At 44.6% G+C, this 21819-nt stretch overlaps 1 protein-coding gene across 1 annotated transcript in view; it reads left to right on the top strand.

Annotated features, from left to right (window-relative positions):
• Positions 1-21819, top strand: part of KIAA0408 (KIAA0408 ortholog) — a 37636-nt gene that overhangs the window by 4786 nt on the left and 11031 nt on the right. The window contains exons 2-4 of the mRNA XM_030196867.1: positions 3996-4286; positions 4592-4671; positions 7767-9063. Coding sequence (XP_030052727.1) covers positions 3996-4286; positions 4592-4671; positions 7767-9063 — 1668 coding nt within the window. The remainder of the gene's footprint in view (positions 1-3995; positions 4287-4591; positions 4672-7766; positions 9064-21819) is intronic.

Genomic DNA, 21819 nt, shown 5'->3' with positions numbered 1-21819 from the left:
TCTACCCACATGTGACTTGTGTCAAAGATTCATTGGATCCCTGAGCTGACGTAGTATCCAAAGTCTTCTAAAAGGTAAAGCTAGCTGTTAGTGCTGAATAATAACAGGGTAGGGGGGGCACTTTGCCTTCACTTATTTATCGATTTTTTAAATGACTGTCCATCATGGAATGCAGGGCTCTGCAAGATTGTTTCACCAGCTGACCAGAGACACTAGGATGAGCAGTGTCTGGTGATGTCAGTTCCTAAAATAACTGCATGTGTAAGAAAAAGTCTTTATAAGACAAGATAAAGGTTCCCATAAGCAATGCTATAGACTTATATAGAAAGAGGCTTATTAGGAGCAAAGGCATAAGTAGCCTAATGGTTAGTGCAGTGGCCTGAGAACCAGAGCAACCAGGTTCAATTCCCTCTGCAGCTCCTTGTGACCATGAGCAAGTCACCTAACCCTCTGTTGCCCCAAGTACAAAATAAGTACCTGTATTCAATATGTAAACTGCTTTGATTGTAACCACAGAAAAGCAATTTAGCAAATCCCCTCCCCTTTCTCTTTCCCCAAAAGCCTGCTTTAAACCCATCCTTCATCGGTGGCCTACAGAACCTTAAGCGCTCATTTTCGAAGCAGATGGACTTCTCAAAAGGGCTCCCCAAAAGTCCCTCTGCCGAAAACGTCCAAATTTGCAATTTTTGAAAAGGCAGAATTTGGACATTTTCCAGTGAGTTTTGTCCAAATAGTAAGGGGCTGTGTTTTGGGCGGGACTAGGGCAGACCCCAAATTAGGACATCTTTCAGCAATAATGGAGCGGGAAAAATCGTCCAAGTCTATCTAGACCTGTTTGAGTCATGTCACAAAGCTTAAAAAAAAGAGAATGACCAGCTGACCACTGGAGGGATTAAGACGCACAGAAGCCCTGCAGAGTACAGTGAAGATCAGCTGAGAGGAGCGCATCTCTGTGGGCCGCGCACGCCAGAGTCAGAAGACAGCACTTCTGCTGGCGGGGGTTCGGGTGGAAGGAGCCCGGTGGTGGTGGCTGGTGGGACTGCGGCGCCGGGCCCCCCTTGGAGGCCTGGGCCCCGGGAATTTTGTCCCCCCTGTCCCCCCCTCTCGGCAGCCCTGCGCACCGGGGCTTGAACTACTTCCAGCGCCCGTGTTGGGTTAGCAATAGCTCCAGATTAGCTTGCAGTAAGCCCACGTTGGGCTTTCCGCTGATTTGTAAAAGGGCCCCCAAGTGAATTATGGAGACCGATGATCACTGCCTAAATACCACTGGAAAAAATGCAGTATAACTAGAAAAACTGGCATGCCATGAAATACAACTAATCTAAGAATGCACATACACGTGTAAATGTCAAAACTTTGCTGAAGCATTAGTCTCTAAATACATGCATATCTTACATATTGCGTATTTTACAGGTAGGCGTACACATAGGCAGAGACCAGGTGGAGCATGTGAAGCATTCACACTTTCCCGTAAGTTATGCACATATGTCCAGCATGTAGGTGTGAGCACTTATGGCTGGCATAAGTGCTTGGACCGAACCACATAGGCACATATATACCTGGTTATGCTAGTATTCTATAAAGGAGAGTGCCCTGTTATAGATTTACCTCCCTGTGATAGCGTCAGCATGGCAGCTGGCATGTGCTCCTCAATGAGAGAGGCAGCAGATGATTTAATCCAGAAAAAAAGTCTGTGTTATAATTTTTTAAGCAGTTTGAATCACTACATAACCTAAAGCTTCGCAGGCAAGTCAGTGTAACAAATAATCCTTCAAGATAACCACCACAAAGGCTTGGTCTCTAATAGGCCTGAGAGTCACACAAAAAATGGATTCTAGCAGTCTCTACCACTAGAGAATGACACGAGGATGGGGACCCAGGGTAACCACGGGGACAGAGAGCCCGCTGGGATGGGGTGGGGACAGATTCCATGGGAACGGGGTGGGGACGGGGTCAGATCCCATGGGGATGGGGACAGAGCCCGTGAGGATGGGGACAAACTTTGTCCTCATGTCACTTTCTACTTTGAAGCCTGTTAATGAACTGGACTGTTATTTATGTTTGATTGATGTAGACGACAATATTTGTATTTTTTGGAAAAGCAAGCAAACATGCTAGCCACAGCTAGCAAAATTTGCATGGTGGATCCTGTAACTCTTGCTACCAGCACATCTTCTAAGAAGACATCTTCAATTGCAGGAAGGACTGTGGAAGACAGGAGAACTAGACTGAATCCTGAGATTGTTGATGACTTCTTATTCATCCACAGATTAAAAAATCATAACAGTGCTTCATAGGGCATATTTCTCCCCTCTAGGGCATACAGAACGGGTTGTATTTTGTACCCCTGGACATTCTAACAGGGTGAATTAGGATTCCTTGGGGTAGTAGAAGTCAGCTATTGTTGGGGTTGGAAGGGTAGAGGGTGGTGGTGGTGGGAGGGTTTATTATAGTTGCTAATTGTTATTATTGTTTTCTATTTGTAATTTATACACAACAGTTGCACTGCATATTGTTCCTTTTTATACTTTAATAAAAAGATTTAAATATAAAATCATAATTCTTTGAAGCTTTTGCACAGAGACATGGCGGGGACGAGGAGAGAAACTGTGGGGACTGAGACGGGGCCTGAGGGAACAGGGTGGGGACAGAGACAGAACCCGCGGGGATGGGGCCAAATATTATCCCCGTATCACAGTGGCGTAGCCACAGGTGGGCCAGGGCCCACCTACTTAGGGCTTAGGCCCACCCAACAGTAGCACAAGTTTAGTGGTAGCTTGTGGGGATCCCAAGCTCCGCCAGCTGAAGACTTCTGCCTAATGGTAACAAAAACGCTACTCTCAATGATACCGGAACCTGCGCATGCTCAGTTTTCAGCGCATGCCTTTGCAGACTGCCAAGGTGGAAAGAAGCGTTTTCCTGCCAGCTTAGATATTTTGTTGGGGGGGGGGGGGGAGATCACTTGGTGCCCACCCACTTCTTGCTTAGGCCCACCTACAATCTGTTGTCTGGCTACGCCCCTGCCATATCATTCTCTATCTGCCACTTCTCTATCAGTCTCTGCCCTATTTTGTAGGTTGTTGTACTCAAATTCCTTCTTAGCAATTCTCCATCTATGGCTGACCAGATTTGGAAGCTACCTTCAGCCACAGTTGGCAGGGTATGGGAGCCTTCCCTCAACTCTCCCCAGGGTCTCCCTGACTCTCCCATGCTCAGAAGATTTATTCTCCCTGATTTGGGCCACAACATTTGGGTCTGTTAAGTTGGTATGGAGAGGATGTGCCTTAAGAGGAACTAGGGTTTGCCTAGGCACTTCCTCACACCCCCATGAGAGTATCTTTATAATAGAGTACCTAAGTAGGGAAGGCTGAGTGGCGTATGTGTTGTGGTTATCTCCTTGAAAACGCCCACTCATATTTATTCATCTGCTCTAAAGAAGGGAGTAACTTTGTGCATGTATGTCCTGGTAAGATTTGGCATTTACAGTGTGGGTGTATTTTATAAAGTACATGCATAAATGTCAATTCCGCCCCTGCTTTGCCCATTTTCCACACTGAGAATGCTGACAAATATGTTGCCTGAAAGTGGGTGTAATATTTTCTGAGCAGTTTCCTTTGTGTGTATAGCTTGTACCTGTTCAAGTTTAGAAGCAGGTACTGGAGTCAGAAAAATGTTCTAAACTCTCAAGTATCTTACAAAACTATGTCCTTAATGGACACTAAAGTGATTTTTGTTTAAATTTGAAAATGACACAAATCAAAGAACAAAAGATATTGGTTTTGTTTTGTTGTAGAATAAAAGCACCCCTCTAACAAAGAGTCTGTATGTTTAAGTTGCTACATATGAGACATACATAATAGCCACTGCCGGATTATGATCAGCAATAAAATGACTTTGGAATTGATTAAGCAAGGAGAGTTTATTTTTCCTGGATGCTGATTAATAGTGATGTTCCATTTCCTGTTCACATGATTATTAATTGTTATTACTTCCAGCTTTATCAAGAAGTAAAGTTAAGGAGGGAGAACAATGCATCTGAAGCTACCGGTACAGAAACATTGCAGCTTTCCCTGCACGCTCCGAGTTCCCAACTCAGCACAGCCAATGGCAGGACAGAAGCAGAGGGCGACTTGTTTGCTGAATTAGAGCAGGAGTGGCACAAGAGCATGACAAAAAGGAAAACTAACGATTTGTCAGTAGACCACCCAGGGACTGGCCAGGATGAGAAATTAGAAGACTGCCGTGATCAAAAAATACCTAAAAAGGAACGTGGTGCTCTCAATGAAGTAAGTACTCTGTGTCAGTGACTCTCAACCCAGTCCTTGTGTCAACCCCAGCCAGTCAGGTTTGCAGAATAACCTCATGTTAGCATGCATGAGAGAGTGACGGGCGTGGCCTACATTCTTTGCAAATCTGTCTCCTGCATATTCATTGTGAATATCTTGAAAACCAATTGGCTGAATGTGTCCCGAGACCTGGGTTGAGAAATTGTGCCGTATGGTAATATACTACAGCTTTTTATAGATTTGGGAAATGTTTCTATTTAGGTGTTAATGCAATAGGGTCTCTCTTTTTTTTTTTCTCCCTAAAGGCTCTTGAAGAAATTGCCAAAATTACTGAGGAATTAAGCAGCTACCAAGAAGAAATTAGAAAGAAATCAAATCACAGTAGGTATGTATAACATAAACATGTAAAAGGCCGTTCTATAACTGGACGGGTGCATTTGCATGTAGATCCACAGAAACGTGCATATGTCCACTGTGCATTGTTCTGTAAGATAGTGCTATCGTACAATTGGCAGCGAGACAGTAGTATAGCCAGGAACTTTTTACAGGAGGTGCATCTCTCCCCCACCCCTCTGTGCCACCACCCCCCCCTTTAAAATCTTCTTGGCGTAATTGGCTCACGTGATGAGGCCGGGAGACACTGCCTGTGCCAAATGTGGTCATCGACCTCACTCATTTTATCATGCCTTTTGGTCATGCCCGGGCATCCGGAACTTCTGGATGCATATTAAGAGATTTTTGATTAGATTATTGGGGGAAGGATATTCAAGGGTCATTGGAACAATTTGTTCTAGACAAACCTAGAACTTTTCACCCCCCTACCTAGATATGCTAGCCTCCTATGTCGCAAATTGAGTCTAGTGGCCCGAAAATGCATACTACAATATTGGACTTCATCAGAGCCTCCAGTTTTCCGGCACTGGAGGGGACCAGGTACATCTTCTGGTGACTTGGGAGGCAAGAGATGGAAGGGGGTCTCCCAGGTGTAAGATATGCTTTACACAAATTTGGAATCCCTACCTACAGATCCTGAGTCCTCGAGGTCGTAATCTGATCATCATAATCTGGTGGGGGTTGGGGACCCCTGCCAGCCAAGATGTACAGTGGCGGCAGTGGGTGGCAAGGTGGCGGAATGGTGGGGGCGGCAGCGGGGTGGAGGACCAAAATGTGCCCCCCCCCACCTTGGTCTCTGACCCCCTCTCACCTCAAGGTCTGGCTACGCCCCTGATATGAACAACATTAGCATACTTTTTTATGTGAATATTGTAATTCAGTGTTTCCCAAGTCCGATCCTGGAGTACCCCTTGCCAGTCAGGTTTTCGGGATATCCACAATGAATATGCACGAAAGAGATTTGCATATAATGGAGGCAGCGCATGCAAATCAAGTTCATGCATATTCATTGTGGATATCCTGAAAACTTGACTGGCAAGGGGTACTCCAGGACCGGAGTTAGGAAACACTGGTCTAATTGCATGCCTGTTAAGGTGTTTTCATTTGTAATGTTCTTCCGTGCTGCCTGTTAATGATGCCGTATCTGCTGACATTTATCATATTTCTATTATATGATTTTATTTATTTATTTCATTTATGTCCCACATTTTCCCAATCAAATCAGGTTCAATGCGGCTAACCATACAAATTAGTCAGTGAATACATCAGCTTAACAGGCTTGTAGGGTTGAATTAAACAATGATTAAATAGAATGTGATAATTAATTTGAAAGAATAATGTTGTGAAGTGAAAAAGAATGGAAATGGATACTTTCCGTTAGGATTCTTCCATATAAGGGGATCCATCAGTAAAAAATGTCTTTAAAAGAAGAGTTTTTAAAGATTTCCAGAATTTCAAATAATTATGCTTCCATTTTACTAGTTTCATGAGGGAATTCCACCATTTAGTACATTGGTAAGGGATCCCTGCCATGAAAACTGATTTATATTCCACTTTTTTTGCAAGTAGGATAATGGAGAGTTAAATAGTCTCTGGAACCAGGAAGAGCACTATGTAAGGGTAGATTAATTAAAGATTGCATATAATCTGGGGTTAACCCATATACTACTACTACTACTACTATTTAGCATTTCTATAGCGCTACAAGGCGTATGCAGCGCTGCACAAACATAGAAGAAAGACAGTCCCTGCTCAAAGAGCTTACAATCTAATAGACAAAAAATAAATAAAGTAAGCAAATCAAATCAATTAATGTGAACGGGAAGGAAGAGAGGAGGGTAGGTGGAGGCGAGTGGTTACAAGTGGTTACGAGTCAAAAGCAAGTTAAAGAGGTGGGCTTTCAGTCTAGATATAGAGTTTTGAAAACGATCACGCAGAGTTCAAAGGCTGTTCTGGCTTTTATAGGAGGCCAATATAGTTTCCTGAGCAGAGGAGATGCTTTCTCATAATGTATGACCTTGTAAACAAGTCTGGCTGTGGCGTTTTGGGCTGTTTGTAATCTTTATAAGGTCAATTCTTTGCAGCCGGCATGAATGGAATTGCAAAAATCAACGTGTGATAAGTACTAATGATTGTACTAAGGTTCTGAAGATATCATTAGGGAAGAAATATCTGATTCTTTTTAACCTCCATATTACTCTGAATGCTTCTGCTGTGACTGCTTGAACTTAGGCATCAAAAGACATATAGTGGAGGAGTGGCCTAGTGGTTAGAGCCATTGGTCTTGCAATCCAGAGGTGGCCAGTTCAAATTCCGCTGCTGCGCCTTGTGATCTTGGGCAAGTCACTTAACTGTCCATTGCCTCAGGTACAAACTTAGATCATGAGCCCTCCTGTGACAGAGAACTATCCAGAGTACCTGAATGTAACTCACCTTGAGCTACTACTGAAAAAGGTGTGAGCAAAATCCAAATAAATAAATAAGAGTCTATTATTAGTCCTAATAACTTTAGTTGTGATTCCAACAGATACGTTACTTGATCAATGGTAAAGCTATGGTAATGTATAATGTGATAGGGTTAGATAAGATCAAGAATTTGATTTTTTTCTCTTTTTAATTTTAATTTAAATGTGGAAGCCCAATTTTCCATTAGTTCAAGGCCAGAGTTAACATTGTTCAGCATGTCTTCAATGGTATTGTCGAAAGGGATATAAATTGTTACATCATCTGTGTAAATGAAATTTTTGTAACCTCGGGCATCCAGAAGCGTTGTTGTACAGTGCTGTTAAATGTGTATGTTTCTGACACTGTACCAAGTTCCTATTTCTAGGATTCAATTTGCCATCCCCAAGTTCACCTTTATTAATTGTATTTATACTTATATTTGGTTATTTTACTTTTGTTACCAAAATTATCCCCCCCCCCCCTGTTTACTAAGCCGCGCATTAGCGCGTATTAGCGCACGGCTTAGTAAACACGAAGGTATATGTTTTATGTTACTCGAGATGCAAATTTGGCAATGTTTTTACATCAGTAGCAATACCTTTCCTAAAACTCATCTTTCTTTCTTTCTTTTTTTGTGGGCAGAACGAAGCCATATCCAGTTGTGGGAGCATCTAAAGAAACCCAGTTTTCATCTCTTAGGCCAAATGTGAATCATGCATCTACTAAGGAGTCACGCATACCCATGGAAATTTCTCAAGTGGAAGAGCAAAACAATAGGAGCAACATGATGGTCACTGCCAGAGCTAACAGCACTGATAACAATACAAGTGCAGTAGACAGAACTCTCTTACAGAAAAGTGACGCTCCACCAGTTCCTCCAAGGAGTACCTCTCGGCATATGACAAGCTCGTTTTCCTTATTGCCACAAGCTCATAATGCACAAATACAGAATCTGAGCGTTAGCCGTGAAAGCCAAAAATGTCATTCCGAGAAACCATACAGCAGCCTCCCTGGAAACCAAATGATGCCCGTGGATGATGCCACAGCAGTAATTAATTCAGCTTCCACAATAAAAAAGGATTCCAACTCTGGGTTTTGCCACAACAAATGGACTTATGAGGTGGGCAGGTCTGAAGGAGGACACAGAAATGGATCTTCCACCTTGATGGCACATACGAGTCTTGGAGACACAAATATGACATCTGACAGAGTAACCCAGAGCCACGGTGCTGACCACCACAGTGGTCTGGATTGTACGAGTGGCTTATGTGATACTATGCTGTGGACTGATACGTTGAGAGATTCTAGGTATGTCATTGAACAAACCCAGGGGAATGGGATATTGGCAGCAAAGATTAATGAATTTAATCGTGCTGTGTTTCAAACAAATAAACTCCACACAGCTTCAGAAGGTAGCCCACTTCCAGGAACCACATCTGGAAATCCGAATTGCAATCATATTTCACCATTTGGCAGCTCAGCTAATGTAGAGGATCCTAGTAACACGTGTAGTGTTTCAAGCCCTAGTGTCTCAGCATGTAGGGATCCTGAGTCCTGTAGCCCTAACGAGAGCGTAAAACCTTCCCAGAAGCAAAAGCAAATGAATGGATTTCTTAGTATGAGAAGCTATCACAATAGGCTTCACGAATATGATTGGAAACCAAGTAATTTATCTGGTCGCCCACGATCGGCTGATTCAAGGTCAAACTATGGCGTTGTTGAAAAGCTCTTGAGGAGCTATGGGAGAGTAGCAGTGACTTCTTTGTGTGGCCCTAAGTACTGCAATGATGAACCTATACGGCTGGGCTCCAGTTGTACAGGTGGCAGCTCTGACCCCTTAAGCCAGCGTTTAGAAATGCTTCAGATAGAGCAGAGGAATTCAGTCATGCCGGTCGATTGGAAAGTCAAGCAGCAAACAGAAGGGCATCTGTTACCAGAGGTAAGTTGTGAATTAAGAAAAACCTTATTTTAATGGACGAGTAAACTTGAAATAGGACTGATGAACAGTGGAGCAACCTAAAACAAGGTAATCAAAGCACATTCAGGTAATTTAAAAATGTGAATGTTAGTTACAGCTTCTGGTTTTGTGCATGAAAAATTTCCAACTTGGTATGCCAGGATTATTATTAATAATCTTTGTTTTACCTTACTTTGTTGGGTTTTGATTTGTTTATTTTTTTTTAGCTGTTTGGTATCCAACGCCCCTCATAAGGAATCCAGTTTCCTTGTTACGGTTTTGATTTTTAGAATGATATTCAACAAAAACTGGCCTTCTAAATTTGTGCTGTATTTTCAGCCAAAATACAGCCTATCAGACCCTTTTACTGAGCTGCACTAGTAAATGAACTTTATTGCGCCCTAACGCGGGACTTTCCCGTGCACTAAGCTCATTTCTCCCATTGCCATAAAATAGGCATTTTTCTATTTGTTGATATTCTGGCCATGTGCTAATGTTAGAATTTACAAGAAATATGGGAGCACTTACCACCTCTTGTTTAGGAGTCGCTAACCCCTGGATTCTATATAGTGTGCTTAGATTTAGGTGCTGAAACCGGCGCGGAGTCTATAGCACTGCACGTAACTTAATTGGCTTAACAAGCTAATGAGCGCTGATAACAATAATGAGCACTAATTGGCACTGATTAGAATTTAGGCGCACAACTCGCCAAGCGTATTCTGTAACAATGTGCGCCAAACTTCCAATGTGCGGAGGCAAAAGAGGCATGGTTATGGGCGGGAAATAGGCTTCTTTTTGGGTGTTCCAAAATTTAGGCACCTAGTTATAGAATATTGCTCAGTGCGCCTAAATCTATGATGCCGAGATTTACACCAGGTTTTCGTTGGCATAAATGGATGCGCACAGATATTGGTGCTGAAATATCAGCTAAGCGAATTCTATAATCGGCACCTAAATCTAGGTGCCGATTATAGAATACGCTTAGTTGGCACTGATGTTGGCACCAATTTTTTATTTATTTTTATTTATTTATTTATTTATCACATTTATACCCCACATTTTCCCACATGTTTGCAGCAGGGGCGTATCTGCTATGGGGCCACAGGGGCCTGGCCCCCGCAGATTTGCCCCTGGACCCCCTTACCAATGACACTCTCAACCCCCCTCCTCCTGCCGTCACTCCGCTGTTGCACCTCACCTCCCTTTGCTGGCGGGGGACCCCAACCCCCGCCAGCCGAAGTCTCCGTCCTTCCTTCCTTCCTTTGTTTGAGATTGGTGGTTTCTGACGTCCTGCACGCACGTACAACGTGCAGCGTGCAGGACGTCAGAAACCACCAAACCCAAACGAAGGAAGGACGGAGACTTCAGCTGGTGGGGGTAGGGGTCCCCCGCCAGCAAAGGGAAGTGAGGCATGACTGCAGAGTGACGGAAGGAAGGATGGAGACTTCGGCTGGCGGGCCAGCCCCCGCCAGCAAAGGGAGGTGAGGCGCGACGGCGGGAGGAGGGGGGGTTCAAAGTAGTTGGAGCTGTCTTCCGCGAGAGGGGGGGTTTAAAGTAGTCGGGCGGGGGGGGCAGTGGTGGCGTCGTTGTCTTCGTCTTCAGCGGGGGGGGGGGTCAGTGCCGCCGGGGGGGGGGCTAAAATGTGCCCCCTCTCCTCGGCTCTGGCTCCCCCTACCGTTGAAGTTCAGATACGCCCCTGGTTTGCAGGCTCAATGTGGCTTACAATAAACCGTAAAGGCTATTGCCAGTCCAGCAGTTATACAATTACAATAGATTGTGGTAATCAGAGAGGATAGAAAGAGCGAGGTAAAAAGGGTAAAGGTAAGATAGTTCAAAATGATCCGTTTATATGCTGTTTTCAAGGATTTTAGGTTTTATGTTGGATCCTGGGGGTAGGCCATCTTTGACTCCTCTCTCCTTCTCTGCTCATATCCAGCAGACCGCCAAGACCTATCGTTTCTTTCTTTACAACATCCGTAAAATCCGCCCCTTTCTCTCCGAGCACTCTACCAAAACCCTCATCCACACCCTTGTCACCTCTCGTTTAGACTACTGCAATCTGCTTCTTGCTGGCCTCCCACTTAGTCACCTCTCCCCTCTCCAGTCGGTTCAAAACTCTGCTGCCCGTCTCATCTTCTGCCAGGGTCGCTTTACTCATACTACCCCTCTCCTCAAGACCCTTCACTGGCTCCCTATCCGTTTTCGCATCCTGTTCAAACTTCTTCTACTGACCTATAAATGTATTCACTCTGCTGCTCCCCAGTATCTCTCCACACTCGTCCTTCCCTACACCCCTTCCCGTGCACTCCGCTCCATGGATAAATCCTTCTTATCTGTTCCCTTCTCCACTACTGCCAACTCCAGACTTCGCACCTTCTGTCTCGCTGCACCCTACGCCTAGAATAAACTTCCTGAGCCCCTACGTCTTGCCTCATCCTTGGCCACCTTTAAATCTAGACTGAAAGCCCACCTCTTTAACATTGCTTTTGACTCGTAACCACTTGTAACCACTCGCCTCCACCTACCCTCCTTTCTTCCCTCCCGTTCACATTAATTGATTTGATTTGCTTACTTTATTTATTTTTTGTCTATTAGATTGTAAGCTCTTTGAGCAGGGACTGTCTTTCGTCTATGTTTGTGCAGCGCTGCGTATGCCTTGTAGCGCTATAGAAATGCTAAATAGGGAGGAGGAAGTGACGTCACCAGATAGAATGGACGTCTGAGAGCGGAGCTCCCGCTGCCCCGCAAGAAATCTGCTAATAAACTCGAGCGAACAGCGGCAAACGAAGCTCAGCGGGTCTGAATACCCCCTCCTTCAGTCAGCAATCGAGTTAAGATGACTCAGAAAGCGGCGGGGTTGGACCTAGCGCGATTTGCCTACCCGAACGGAGACGGTGCGCCAAGCTCCAAGATGGCGGCGGCCCGCGAAGAGCAAGAAAAACAAGAGGAGAGGAGTCAACGCCGAGGCGAAGGATCGCCTGAGCGCCCCGCTCTGGAAGCGGCAGATGGAGAGATCGCTCCAGCGCTAAAAAACTGGCTACAGGAAATCAGCTCAAACCTGAAAGCGTTACGTACAGAAGTAGCCACGCTTGGAGCTGACCTTAGAGGAGAAATTCGGGAGCTTGGGACGCGCTTGGAAGAAACAGAAAACCAGGTGGAAGGCCACAGTGAAGCTCTGGGGCAGATGGAACAACATATGACAGGATTGCATAAAGAGCAACAGCAACTATGGGCCAAGGTTGAAGACCTAGAAAATAGAGGCCGACGGAACAACCTGCGCTTTCGTGGGCTACCGGAGACGCCCACATATCAAGATAGCACAACGGTGGTTCAAAAAATGGTGGTCGAATTGATGGCAGCAAACAATATGGCTATTGAGGCAGAAGCAGTTCAGATTGAAAGGGCCCATAGAGTGCTGGGCCCGAGCCACAACAACATATCAAAGGATATAATAGCCTGCTTTACGAGTTTTAAGCTCAAAGAACAAATCTTAACAGCAGCACGCCAAGCCTCAGAATTTAAATGGGACTCATATAGAATTGAAATCTACCAAGATGTGGCAGCAGCGACGTTGAAAAGAAGAAGTGAACTGAAGCCTTTTACAAAAAGACTGCGTGACCTCAACATACAGTACAGATGGCGATATCCCTTTGCCTTGGCATTTTATAAAGACGGCAAGTTGCACCAAATAAGATCACTTGAAGAGGCCAGAACAATTTGCCCAGAACTAGAAGTGGAAACGGACTTGGTTGCTCCTAACGGGGATAAGAGAAGTACCACGCAGTCTGCACCAACAAAATGGAAAAGAGAGGGAAAAGGTCCATGGAGACTTCAGCGACAACAATCTGCTGCTAAAGTTACATGAAGCCACGGGACGAGAAGATCCAGAATTAATAAAAGGTGAAAAGCTGCTAGACACCAAAGCAGCGATTCGGGACCAAGACGAAGGACATGTTTAAGTAATGTTAGTTTGCTTATGTTACGTTAACTGATATTCAAGGGGTATGCGGTAAATGTTTGGTGAGTCACTTTCTCTTTGCTTGGGTGCCTGTCAATATTGAGAGACACCCAAATTACAAAGATGGGGGGAAGGGGGGGAATTGGGAGGGGGAGGGGAGTAGGGAGGGGAACAAAGATGACACAGTACATGAGGCAAATCAGGCTTATCAGGGTAGAGATACACGGCAGAGGCGAAGAATGACATCTCGAGATAATTATGGCTGATATAATAGGGTTATCATTAAACGTAAAGGGGCTAAACATACCCAGAAAGCGACAATTATTATTTAGGGAACTTTGCCGCCTACAAGTGGATGTGGCTTTGATCCAGGAAACCCACCTTAAACCCAGATATGAGAGACTCTGTTCGCATAGACAATACCCTCATATATATTTCGCCTCTTCCCATGCAAACACAAAAAGTAAGGGAGTTCTGATAGCACTAAGCAATTCCAAGCCCTGGGTGGTACGGAAGGTAATACGGGACAAAGATGGGCGATATTTGATTGTGAATCTGCAATTAGCGGGAAAAGCTTACACGATATTAAACATTTATGGTCCCAATGCCAATCAGGAGCAATTCTTCCTAGAACTAGACCGACAAATCACACAACACATTGAGGGATCCCTATTAGTAGGAGGAGACTTTAACATTACTCTACATCCACATTTAGACAACTCCGCAGTAGGAGTCACTTATGGCCAACAGGGTAGACGCCAGCTTAAAGAACTACTCACAAGGTGGCAATTAATAGACTTGTGGCGCAGGGATAACCCCTCCACACGTAGCTATACATTTTACTCTTCAGTGCATCATAGCTTTTCCCGGATAGACATGTGGCTGGGAGACGTAATGATATCGAGTATGGGGGCCACATCCCAAATACTACCACGTACATGGTCAGATCACTCCCCTGTGCTGCTACGACTCGCAAACATGGGGATGCCAAGAAAAGAGCGCATATGGAATCTAGATGACACACTATTAGTGAGCCCAGATAACCTAATCTCCATTGAACAATATATTAAAGAATATCTCACTTATAATGACAATGGGGAGGTATCCCCGGCCACACTCTGGGAGGGACTTAAGGCAGTGCTGCGGGGCCAATTGATTGCGCTGCGCTCACACTGTTGGAAAAAGAGAATTGCAGAGGAACAGAAATTGCGGGAGGAGTTGTTGCGAGTGGAGGGGGAGTTGCAACAAGGGGATGCGCAGCCCAGTCCAACATTGCTGAGACGGGCACAGGAGATAAGACACCAGATTCTGGACTTGGAATTGGCAGACTTGACTGTACAATTGCAAAGAGTAGGTCAAACACATTTTGAATTTGGCAATAAGCCCAGTCGGTTATTAGCGTATAAATTAAAACAAAGAGCTGCTAGGAATGGAGTAGGAAGCTTAAAAGATGAACAAGGTGAGCTCCATACAGATCAGGAGTCAATAAAGTCCATATTTAGATCCTTTTATCAACAACTATATACTCCAGAAACGGCCCCAAATCTAGAAAATATAGAGGAGTTTCTGGCGGGAATTGAGCTCCCTCAATTATCTGAGGAGGCCCAGCAAATATTATCGAAGCCCATCACGTTAGAGGAGGTCAAGTCCACCATTAAAAATCTGGCTCCCCACAAGGCGCCGGGCCCCGATGGATATACAAACCGATTTTACAAAATCTTTGGAGAGTTGCTGGCCCCCATTTTGGTGAGAGTCTTCAACTCCATAGATATGGCCACGGGGTTGCCGCCAACCTGGGATCTTGCTACTATAACTGTGATCCCCAAAGCAGGCAAGGACCCGCAGAAATGTGGGTCATACAGGCCCATCTCCCTACTGGGGGTGGACTACAAAATATTTACTAAAATTCTGGCAACTAGATTACAAAGATATCTCCCGAATTTAGTCCATGAAGATCAGGCAGGGTTTGTGGAAGGTCGGCAAACTTTTGACAATGTCAGGAGAGCCATTTTTATGGTCCAGAATGCACAAATTCATAATACCACCTTGTGCATCTTATCTCTGGATGCCGAAAAAGCGTTTGACAGGGTGAGCTGGGCTTTTTTATTTGAGGTGTTAAGACAAATAGGCATTGGAGGGCGATTTGGGTCCTGGTTACACACAATATACAAATCCCCAAAAGCGGCAGTGCGGGTTAATGGCCATCTCTCTCAAGCGTTCCAGCTGAACAGGGGCACCAGACAGGGCTGTGCGCTATCCCCGCTTTTATTTGCCCTAGTAATGGAACCGCTGGCTATTCAAATTAGAACCCAGAGAGAGATCAGGGGCCCAAGATGGGGAGGAATAGAGACTAAAGTTCTTATGTTCGCGGACGATATATTGCTCACGTTGGTGGAGCCCCTGGTCTCCTTCCCAAAAATAAATGAAGTTATACAAAAATATGGGGAAGTGTCAGGGTTTAAAATTAACTTTGACAAGTCTGAAGCATTAGATGTGGGGATACCTGATATACAGATGACACAGCTCCAACAGCAATTTCAATACAGGTGGGCGACCAAATACATTCGATACTTAGGGGTCAATATTCCACGTAAAATAGAAGACATTTTCAAATACAACTTCCCAGACAAAGTGCGAGAACTCTTTTTGGAAATGGAGCGATGGGAGGGCCTGACTTTGTCATGGATGGGAAGAATCAGTGCATTAAAAATGATAGTTCTCCCCAAACTTTTATATCTTTTTATGGCATTACCAATCAATCTCCCAAAGGGCTTTCTGAGGAATTTGCAGAGAAAGGCATTTGCGTTCATTTGGAAGAAAAAACCCCCGAGAGTGCGGAGAGAGGTGCTATATCAATCGCGTAAGCGGGGCGGGATGGGGGTCCCATCTTTTAAGACCTATTATCAGGCAGCGCATTTAAAAATAATAGCTGCGTGGCAGCAGAACCCGGTAAAGATAGGCATTAAAATGGAACAAAGATGGGTAGATCCCATTCCCTTGAGAGCGGTGCCATGGCTACCGACACAACAATTAGATGAAGTAATTAAGAGAAGCCCTCCCGTGCTGCGGTGGCCTCTTACGACCTGGAGACAAATAAGGAAGCAGCATTTCCCAGAAAGGACATACTTTACACACATGTTTCTCAGATTTGCTCCGCAGTTTGGGCCGGGTCAATTAGACGGGGCGTACCTAGAATGGGAAGAGCGAGGCTTGTGTGAACTGGGACAAATGTGGGAACAAGGGGTAAGGACCTCATACACAGAATTATGCCGAGAACATGGACTTTCCCCCCTGCAAGCTTTTCAATTTTACCAGGTTCGTGACTTTATAAAGAGGAGAGTGGTAGAAGAGCTTAGTCTGACAGAGACAATACTGGAGAAAAGTCTGACGAAAGGGGGTAGTAAAGGGGGGATAACTAAACTTTATGGGGCCCTCTTATCTAGGGAGAACCCAATAGAACACTACACTACAAAATGGGAGACAGTAATGGGTTCCACCTATGACCCCTCTCAATGGGCACAAGCCTTTCGGTCACTACTAAGGGTATCAGTCTCTAGTACCCTGATAGAAAACGGGCACAAGATGCTGTATTGGTGGTACTACACTCCCCACCGATTAGCCACAATGTATAAAAAGGGCATGGGCAACTGTTGGAGGCAATGTGAGATAAAAGGGGATATGTTTCACATGTGGTGGGCCTGTAGTCATGCCCAGAAGTTTTGGATGGAGGTGATAGGCTTCCTATGTAAAGTGACGAGCCAGACGTATCCCATGAAGGCAGAGAGCTGTCTGCTTCACTTTAAACCCACAGGGATTAAAAAAATCACACACAGCTTTGCCACCCAGTTATTTGTGGCAGGCAAACTCATCATTGCTTCAGCTTGGAAGAAGCCTATGATTCCGGGAATACACGTAGTCCGGGAAAAATTGGATAGAATACAATTGATGTCAAAACTTACAGCTATGAGAAATGGTCGGATTATACATTACCATAAAATCTGGGACCCGTATATTAAATGGAAAGCAACCTCTGCACCATGAAACTTGTGGCGCACATACTTATATAGGGGGTGGGAAGGCTTAAGAGGAGGGGAATATAGGTAACCTACATAGAGGTGTATAACTGTTTAGTTGAAATTATTAGATAATGTTTGAAACTCTTATGCTACTATGTGAAGACATGTATCTACAGAATCAATATATGGATATGTACTGTGTTTTAAAATGTTAAAATTATAAATAAATGCTTAAAAAAAAAAAAAGAGGTTGCTGCCTCTAATCAAAGAAAAGAATTTGCATGGAAGAAAGATGGAGAATTTAGAGAACCAATTAAGGAGGAATGATTACTACTACTACTACTACTATTTAGCATTTCTATAGCGCTACAAGGCATACGCAGCGCTGTACAAACATAGAAGAAAGACAGTCCCTGCTCAAAGAGCTTACAATCTAATAGACAAAAAATAAATAAAGTAATCAAATCAATTAATGTGAACGGGAAGGAAGAGAGGAGGGTAGGTGGAGGCGAGTGGTTACAAGTGGTTACGAGTCAAAAGCAATGTTAAAGAGGTGGGTTTTCAGTCTAGATTTAAAGGTGGCCAAGGATGGGGCAAGACGTAGGGGCTCAGGAAGTTTATTCCAGGCGTAGGGTGCAGCGAGATAGAAGGCGCGAAGTCTGGAGTTGGCAGTAGTGGAGAAGGGAACAGATAAGAAGGATTTATCCATGGAGCGGAGTGCACGGGAAGGGGTGTAGGGAAGGACGAGTGTGGAGAGATACTGGGGAGCAGCAGAGTGAATACATTTATAGGTTAGTAGAAGAAGTTTGAACAGGATGCGAAAACGGATAGGGAGCCAGTGAAGGGTCTTGAGGAGAGGGGTAGTATGAGTAAAGCGACCCTGGCGGAAGATGAGACGGGCAGCAGAGTTTTGAACCGACTGGAGAGGGGAGAGGTGACTAAGTGGGAGGCCAGCAAGAAGCAGATTGCAGTAGTCTAAACGAGAGGTGACAAGGGTGTGGATGAGGGTTTTGGTAGAGTGCTCGGAAAGAAAGGGGCGGATTTTACGGATGTTGTAAAGAAAGAAACGACAGGTCTTGGCGGTCTGCTGGATATGAGCAGAGAAGGAGAGAGAAGAGTCAAAGATGACCCCAAGGTTTCGAGCTGAGGAGACAGGGAGAATGAGAGAGCCATCAACAGAAATAGAAAACGGGGGGAGCGGGGAGGTGGGTTTGGGGGGGAAAATGAGAAGCTCGGTTTTGGTCATATTTAATTTCAGGTGGCGTTGAGACATCCAGGCAGCAATGTCAGACAAGCACGCTGAAACTTTGGTTTGGATGCAAGGTGAGATATCAGGGGTAGAAAGGTAGATTTGGGAGTCATCAGCATAGAGGTGGTAGGAAAAGCCATGGGATGAGATTAATGAACCAAGGGAAGAAGTGTAGATAGAAAAGAGGAGGGGACCAAGAACAGAACCCTGAGGTACACCGACAGGCAGAGGGATAGAAGTAGAAGAGGATCCACCAGAGTGAACACTAAAGGTGCGGAGGGAGAGGTAGGAAGAGAACCAGGAAAGGACAGAGCCCTGGAATCCAAGTGAGGACAGGGTATCGAGAAGTATGCTGTGATCGACAGTGTCAAAAGCAGCGGAAAGATCAAGAAGAATGAGGATGGAATATTGACCTCTGGATTTAGCCAGTAATAGGTCATTGGAGACTTTAGTAAGCGCAGTTTCAGTTGAGTGGAGAGGGCGAAAACCAGATTGTAATGGGTCAAGAATAGCATGTGAGGAGAGAAAATCAAGGCAGCGGCGGTGAACAGCACGCTCAAGTAATTTGGAGAGAAAAGGAAGGAGGGAGATGGGTCGGTAATTAGAGGGACAAGTAGGGTCAAGTGAAGGCTTCTTAAGGAGAGGTGTGACCACAGCATGTTTAAAGGAAGCAGGGACAGTCGCAGTGGAAAGTGAGAGGTTGAGAATGTGACAGATAAAAGGAATAAGAGTAGGAGAGATGGCATTAAGAAGGTGGGTGGGAATGGGATCAGAGGAACAGGTGGTACATTTTGAGGAAGAAAGGAGAAGTGTAGTTTCCTCAATAGTAACTTCAGGAAAGGAGGAAAGGGAATGAGGGGAAGGAGAGAGAGGGGAACGGACTAGTGGAGGGAGAGCTGGTGAGGTAGAGAAAGCAAGGTTTATCTTTTGAACCTTGTTGTGAAAGAATTCAGCAAGGGTCTGAGGAGATAATGAAGGGGGAGTTGGGGGAGGGGGCACCTTGAGGAGAGAGTTCAATGTGGTGAAGAGAAGTCGAGGATTAGAGCCAAGAGAGTTGGTCAGTTGGATATAATAATCCTGTTTGGCACGTAAAAGAGCAGATTGGAAGGAGGTCAGCATGAACTTAAAGTGTAAGAAATCAGCAAGGGCCCGAGATTTCCGCCAGAGGCGTTCGGCGGAGCGGGTACAGGAACGTAGGTAGCGGATATTAGAAGTCAGCCAAGGTTGGGGTTTTGTACGCCTTACAGGGCGGGTCATCAAAGGTGCAAGAGTGTCTAAGGCAGAGGATAGAGTATTGTTGTAAGAAGAAACAGCCTCGTTGACAGACGTGGATGGTGCCACAGTAGAGAGGAGGTTTGAAACATGGGAGGATAGAGATGAAGGGTCAATGTCGTGAAGATTCCTAGATAAATTAGATAGGATAGGACGGGACTGGGAGGGAGGAGATTTAAGTGTGAAAGTTATAAGATGGTGATCAGAGAGGGGAAGATCGGAGGCAAGGAAACTAGAGGGTGAACAGTTGGAGGAGAAGATGAGATCAAGACAGTGACCATTTTGATGAGTGGGGGAGGTGGAGCATAGTTGGAGATTAAAGGACGACGTTAAAGCGAGTAACTTGGAAATATAAGAGTTGGAAGGATCATTAGCAGGAATATTAAAGTCACCAAGGATGAGAGAGGGGGAGGAAGGATCATGGAAGAAGGCAAGCCAGGCATCAAAGTCACTGAGAAAGGATGAAAGGGACTTATCAGGGGGACGATAAATGACCGCTATTCGAAGAGGCAGAGGAGAGAAAAGGCGGATAGAGTGGACTTCAAAGGAGGAAAAACAGTGAGATTGAGGTGGAAGAAGGGGTTGAAATCTGGAGGAGGGAGAGAGAAGTAGTCCAACACCGCCCCCACGGCCAGCAGAGCGAGGAGTATGTGAAAATAGATAACCGCCATGGCACAGGGCTGCGACTGAAGCAGAGTCATCAGGGCAGAGCCAGGTTTCTGTTATGGCGAGCAGATGGAGGTGACGCGAGATAAAGAGGTCCTGGATATAGGGGAGTTTGTTACAGATAGAGCGGGCATTCCATAGGGCGCAAGAGAAGGGCAGAGAAGAGGAGGGGAGTAGAGAAATAGAGATGAGGTTAGAGAGGTCACGGTGAGATCTGTAGAGTTTGGATAATAGTTGGTGAGGAGGGCCAGGATTGGGATTGATGTCACCAGCTGAGAGTAAGAGAAGGAGTAAAAGAGAGCGGAGGAGAGTAGGAGAGGTGTGGCCACGAAGGCGTCGAAGGCGAGAGGTATTTAGGTGGAATGGGGAAGGCAAAATGGAGGGAAGAAAGAGACGGAGATTAAAAGCCAAGAGGGAGGAAGAGGGTAGGAGAGAAGGTGAGGTGATGAAGTCAATGGATGGGAAGTGAGTTCCTGTAGCGGAGAGAGGTAGGGGGTGAGGGAAAAGATTAGGAAGGGACAGAGCTAGGAAGAGAATGTGAATAGGGGCCATAAATGATTAAGGTACTTTAGCAACTGGAAAAAGATTAGATACAAAGAGAAAAATGCCCCGCGCGCCGTTAGGATTTTAAAGTTTCCTAAATCCTCTTACATTTCGCCATTGGAACTTTTCAAAAAATATGACAGAAATATTGAAAATACCAAGTGAAAATCATCCACCGGTGACTAAACTATTATATTAAAGGAATTTCCAAGAATAAAAGAGGCCTTACAACAAGACACTGTGAATCTGACTGACATTTTAGAAACCTCAGTTGAAAAGGAAAGGGCAACCTTGAATTGGACAAAATTCATATTCTGTGCTTATTTTTCAAACATGTTAAGGAAGTTTTCATGGGTGAGAAAGTAAATATATTTCCTGACTTGGCAAGGGAGACATTGATAAGAAGGAAAGAACTAATGACGTTTAAGTCAAGAGTTCTGGCTCTAGGAGTCAAGTCATTATTCAATTTGAAGAGAACATTTTTCTATTTTTTGATCCCAAGAAACTTAAAGAATTTGTTGAAAGTAAAGAGAGAATGAGAAACCCTGTAGTGGATGTAACAGACATCTGCTGTAGCCTGATTGCAAATGTTTTGTGAACCTTCCGCTTCGTAGAAAACTGCTTTAGTGTTTTCATTTAAGTATTCTAATTTAAAATTTCCTTGATCTTGGATCTATAACAACAACGTGGTTTAAAGTTACATTATAATTTTTTTTTGTGTAAAGTTTATTTCTGATTTAAGAAAGATATGTAAGTTTTCAGATATATCTTAATGTATTGAATGTACAAAGATGGAAACATTTAAAAAAGAGAATTAAAAAAAAAAAAAAAAAAGAAATGCTAAATAGTAGTAGTAGTAGTAGTTTTGAGTAATTTCCTGAAGTTGAGATGGTTTTGAGTGGTTTTGACAGCATTCCATAATTGGGTGCTGATAAAGGAAAAGGAGGAATCGTAGGTGGATTTAGATTTGAGGCCGTTAAAGGTAGGATAATGGAGATTTAGGAATGAACGGGATGTGCTTGATGTATTCCTGG

Source organism: Microcaecilia unicolor, chromosome 3 (assembly GCF_901765095.1).
Source record: "Microcaecilia unicolor chromosome 3, aMicUni1.1, whole genome shotgun sequence".
Classification (NCBI taxonomy): domain Eukaryota; kingdom Metazoa; phylum Chordata; class Amphibia; order Gymnophiona; family Siphonopidae; genus Microcaecilia; species Microcaecilia unicolor.
The sequence above is the reverse complement of the archived record's forward strand: the minus strand, read 5'-3'. Positions and strand labels throughout refer to the sequence as shown.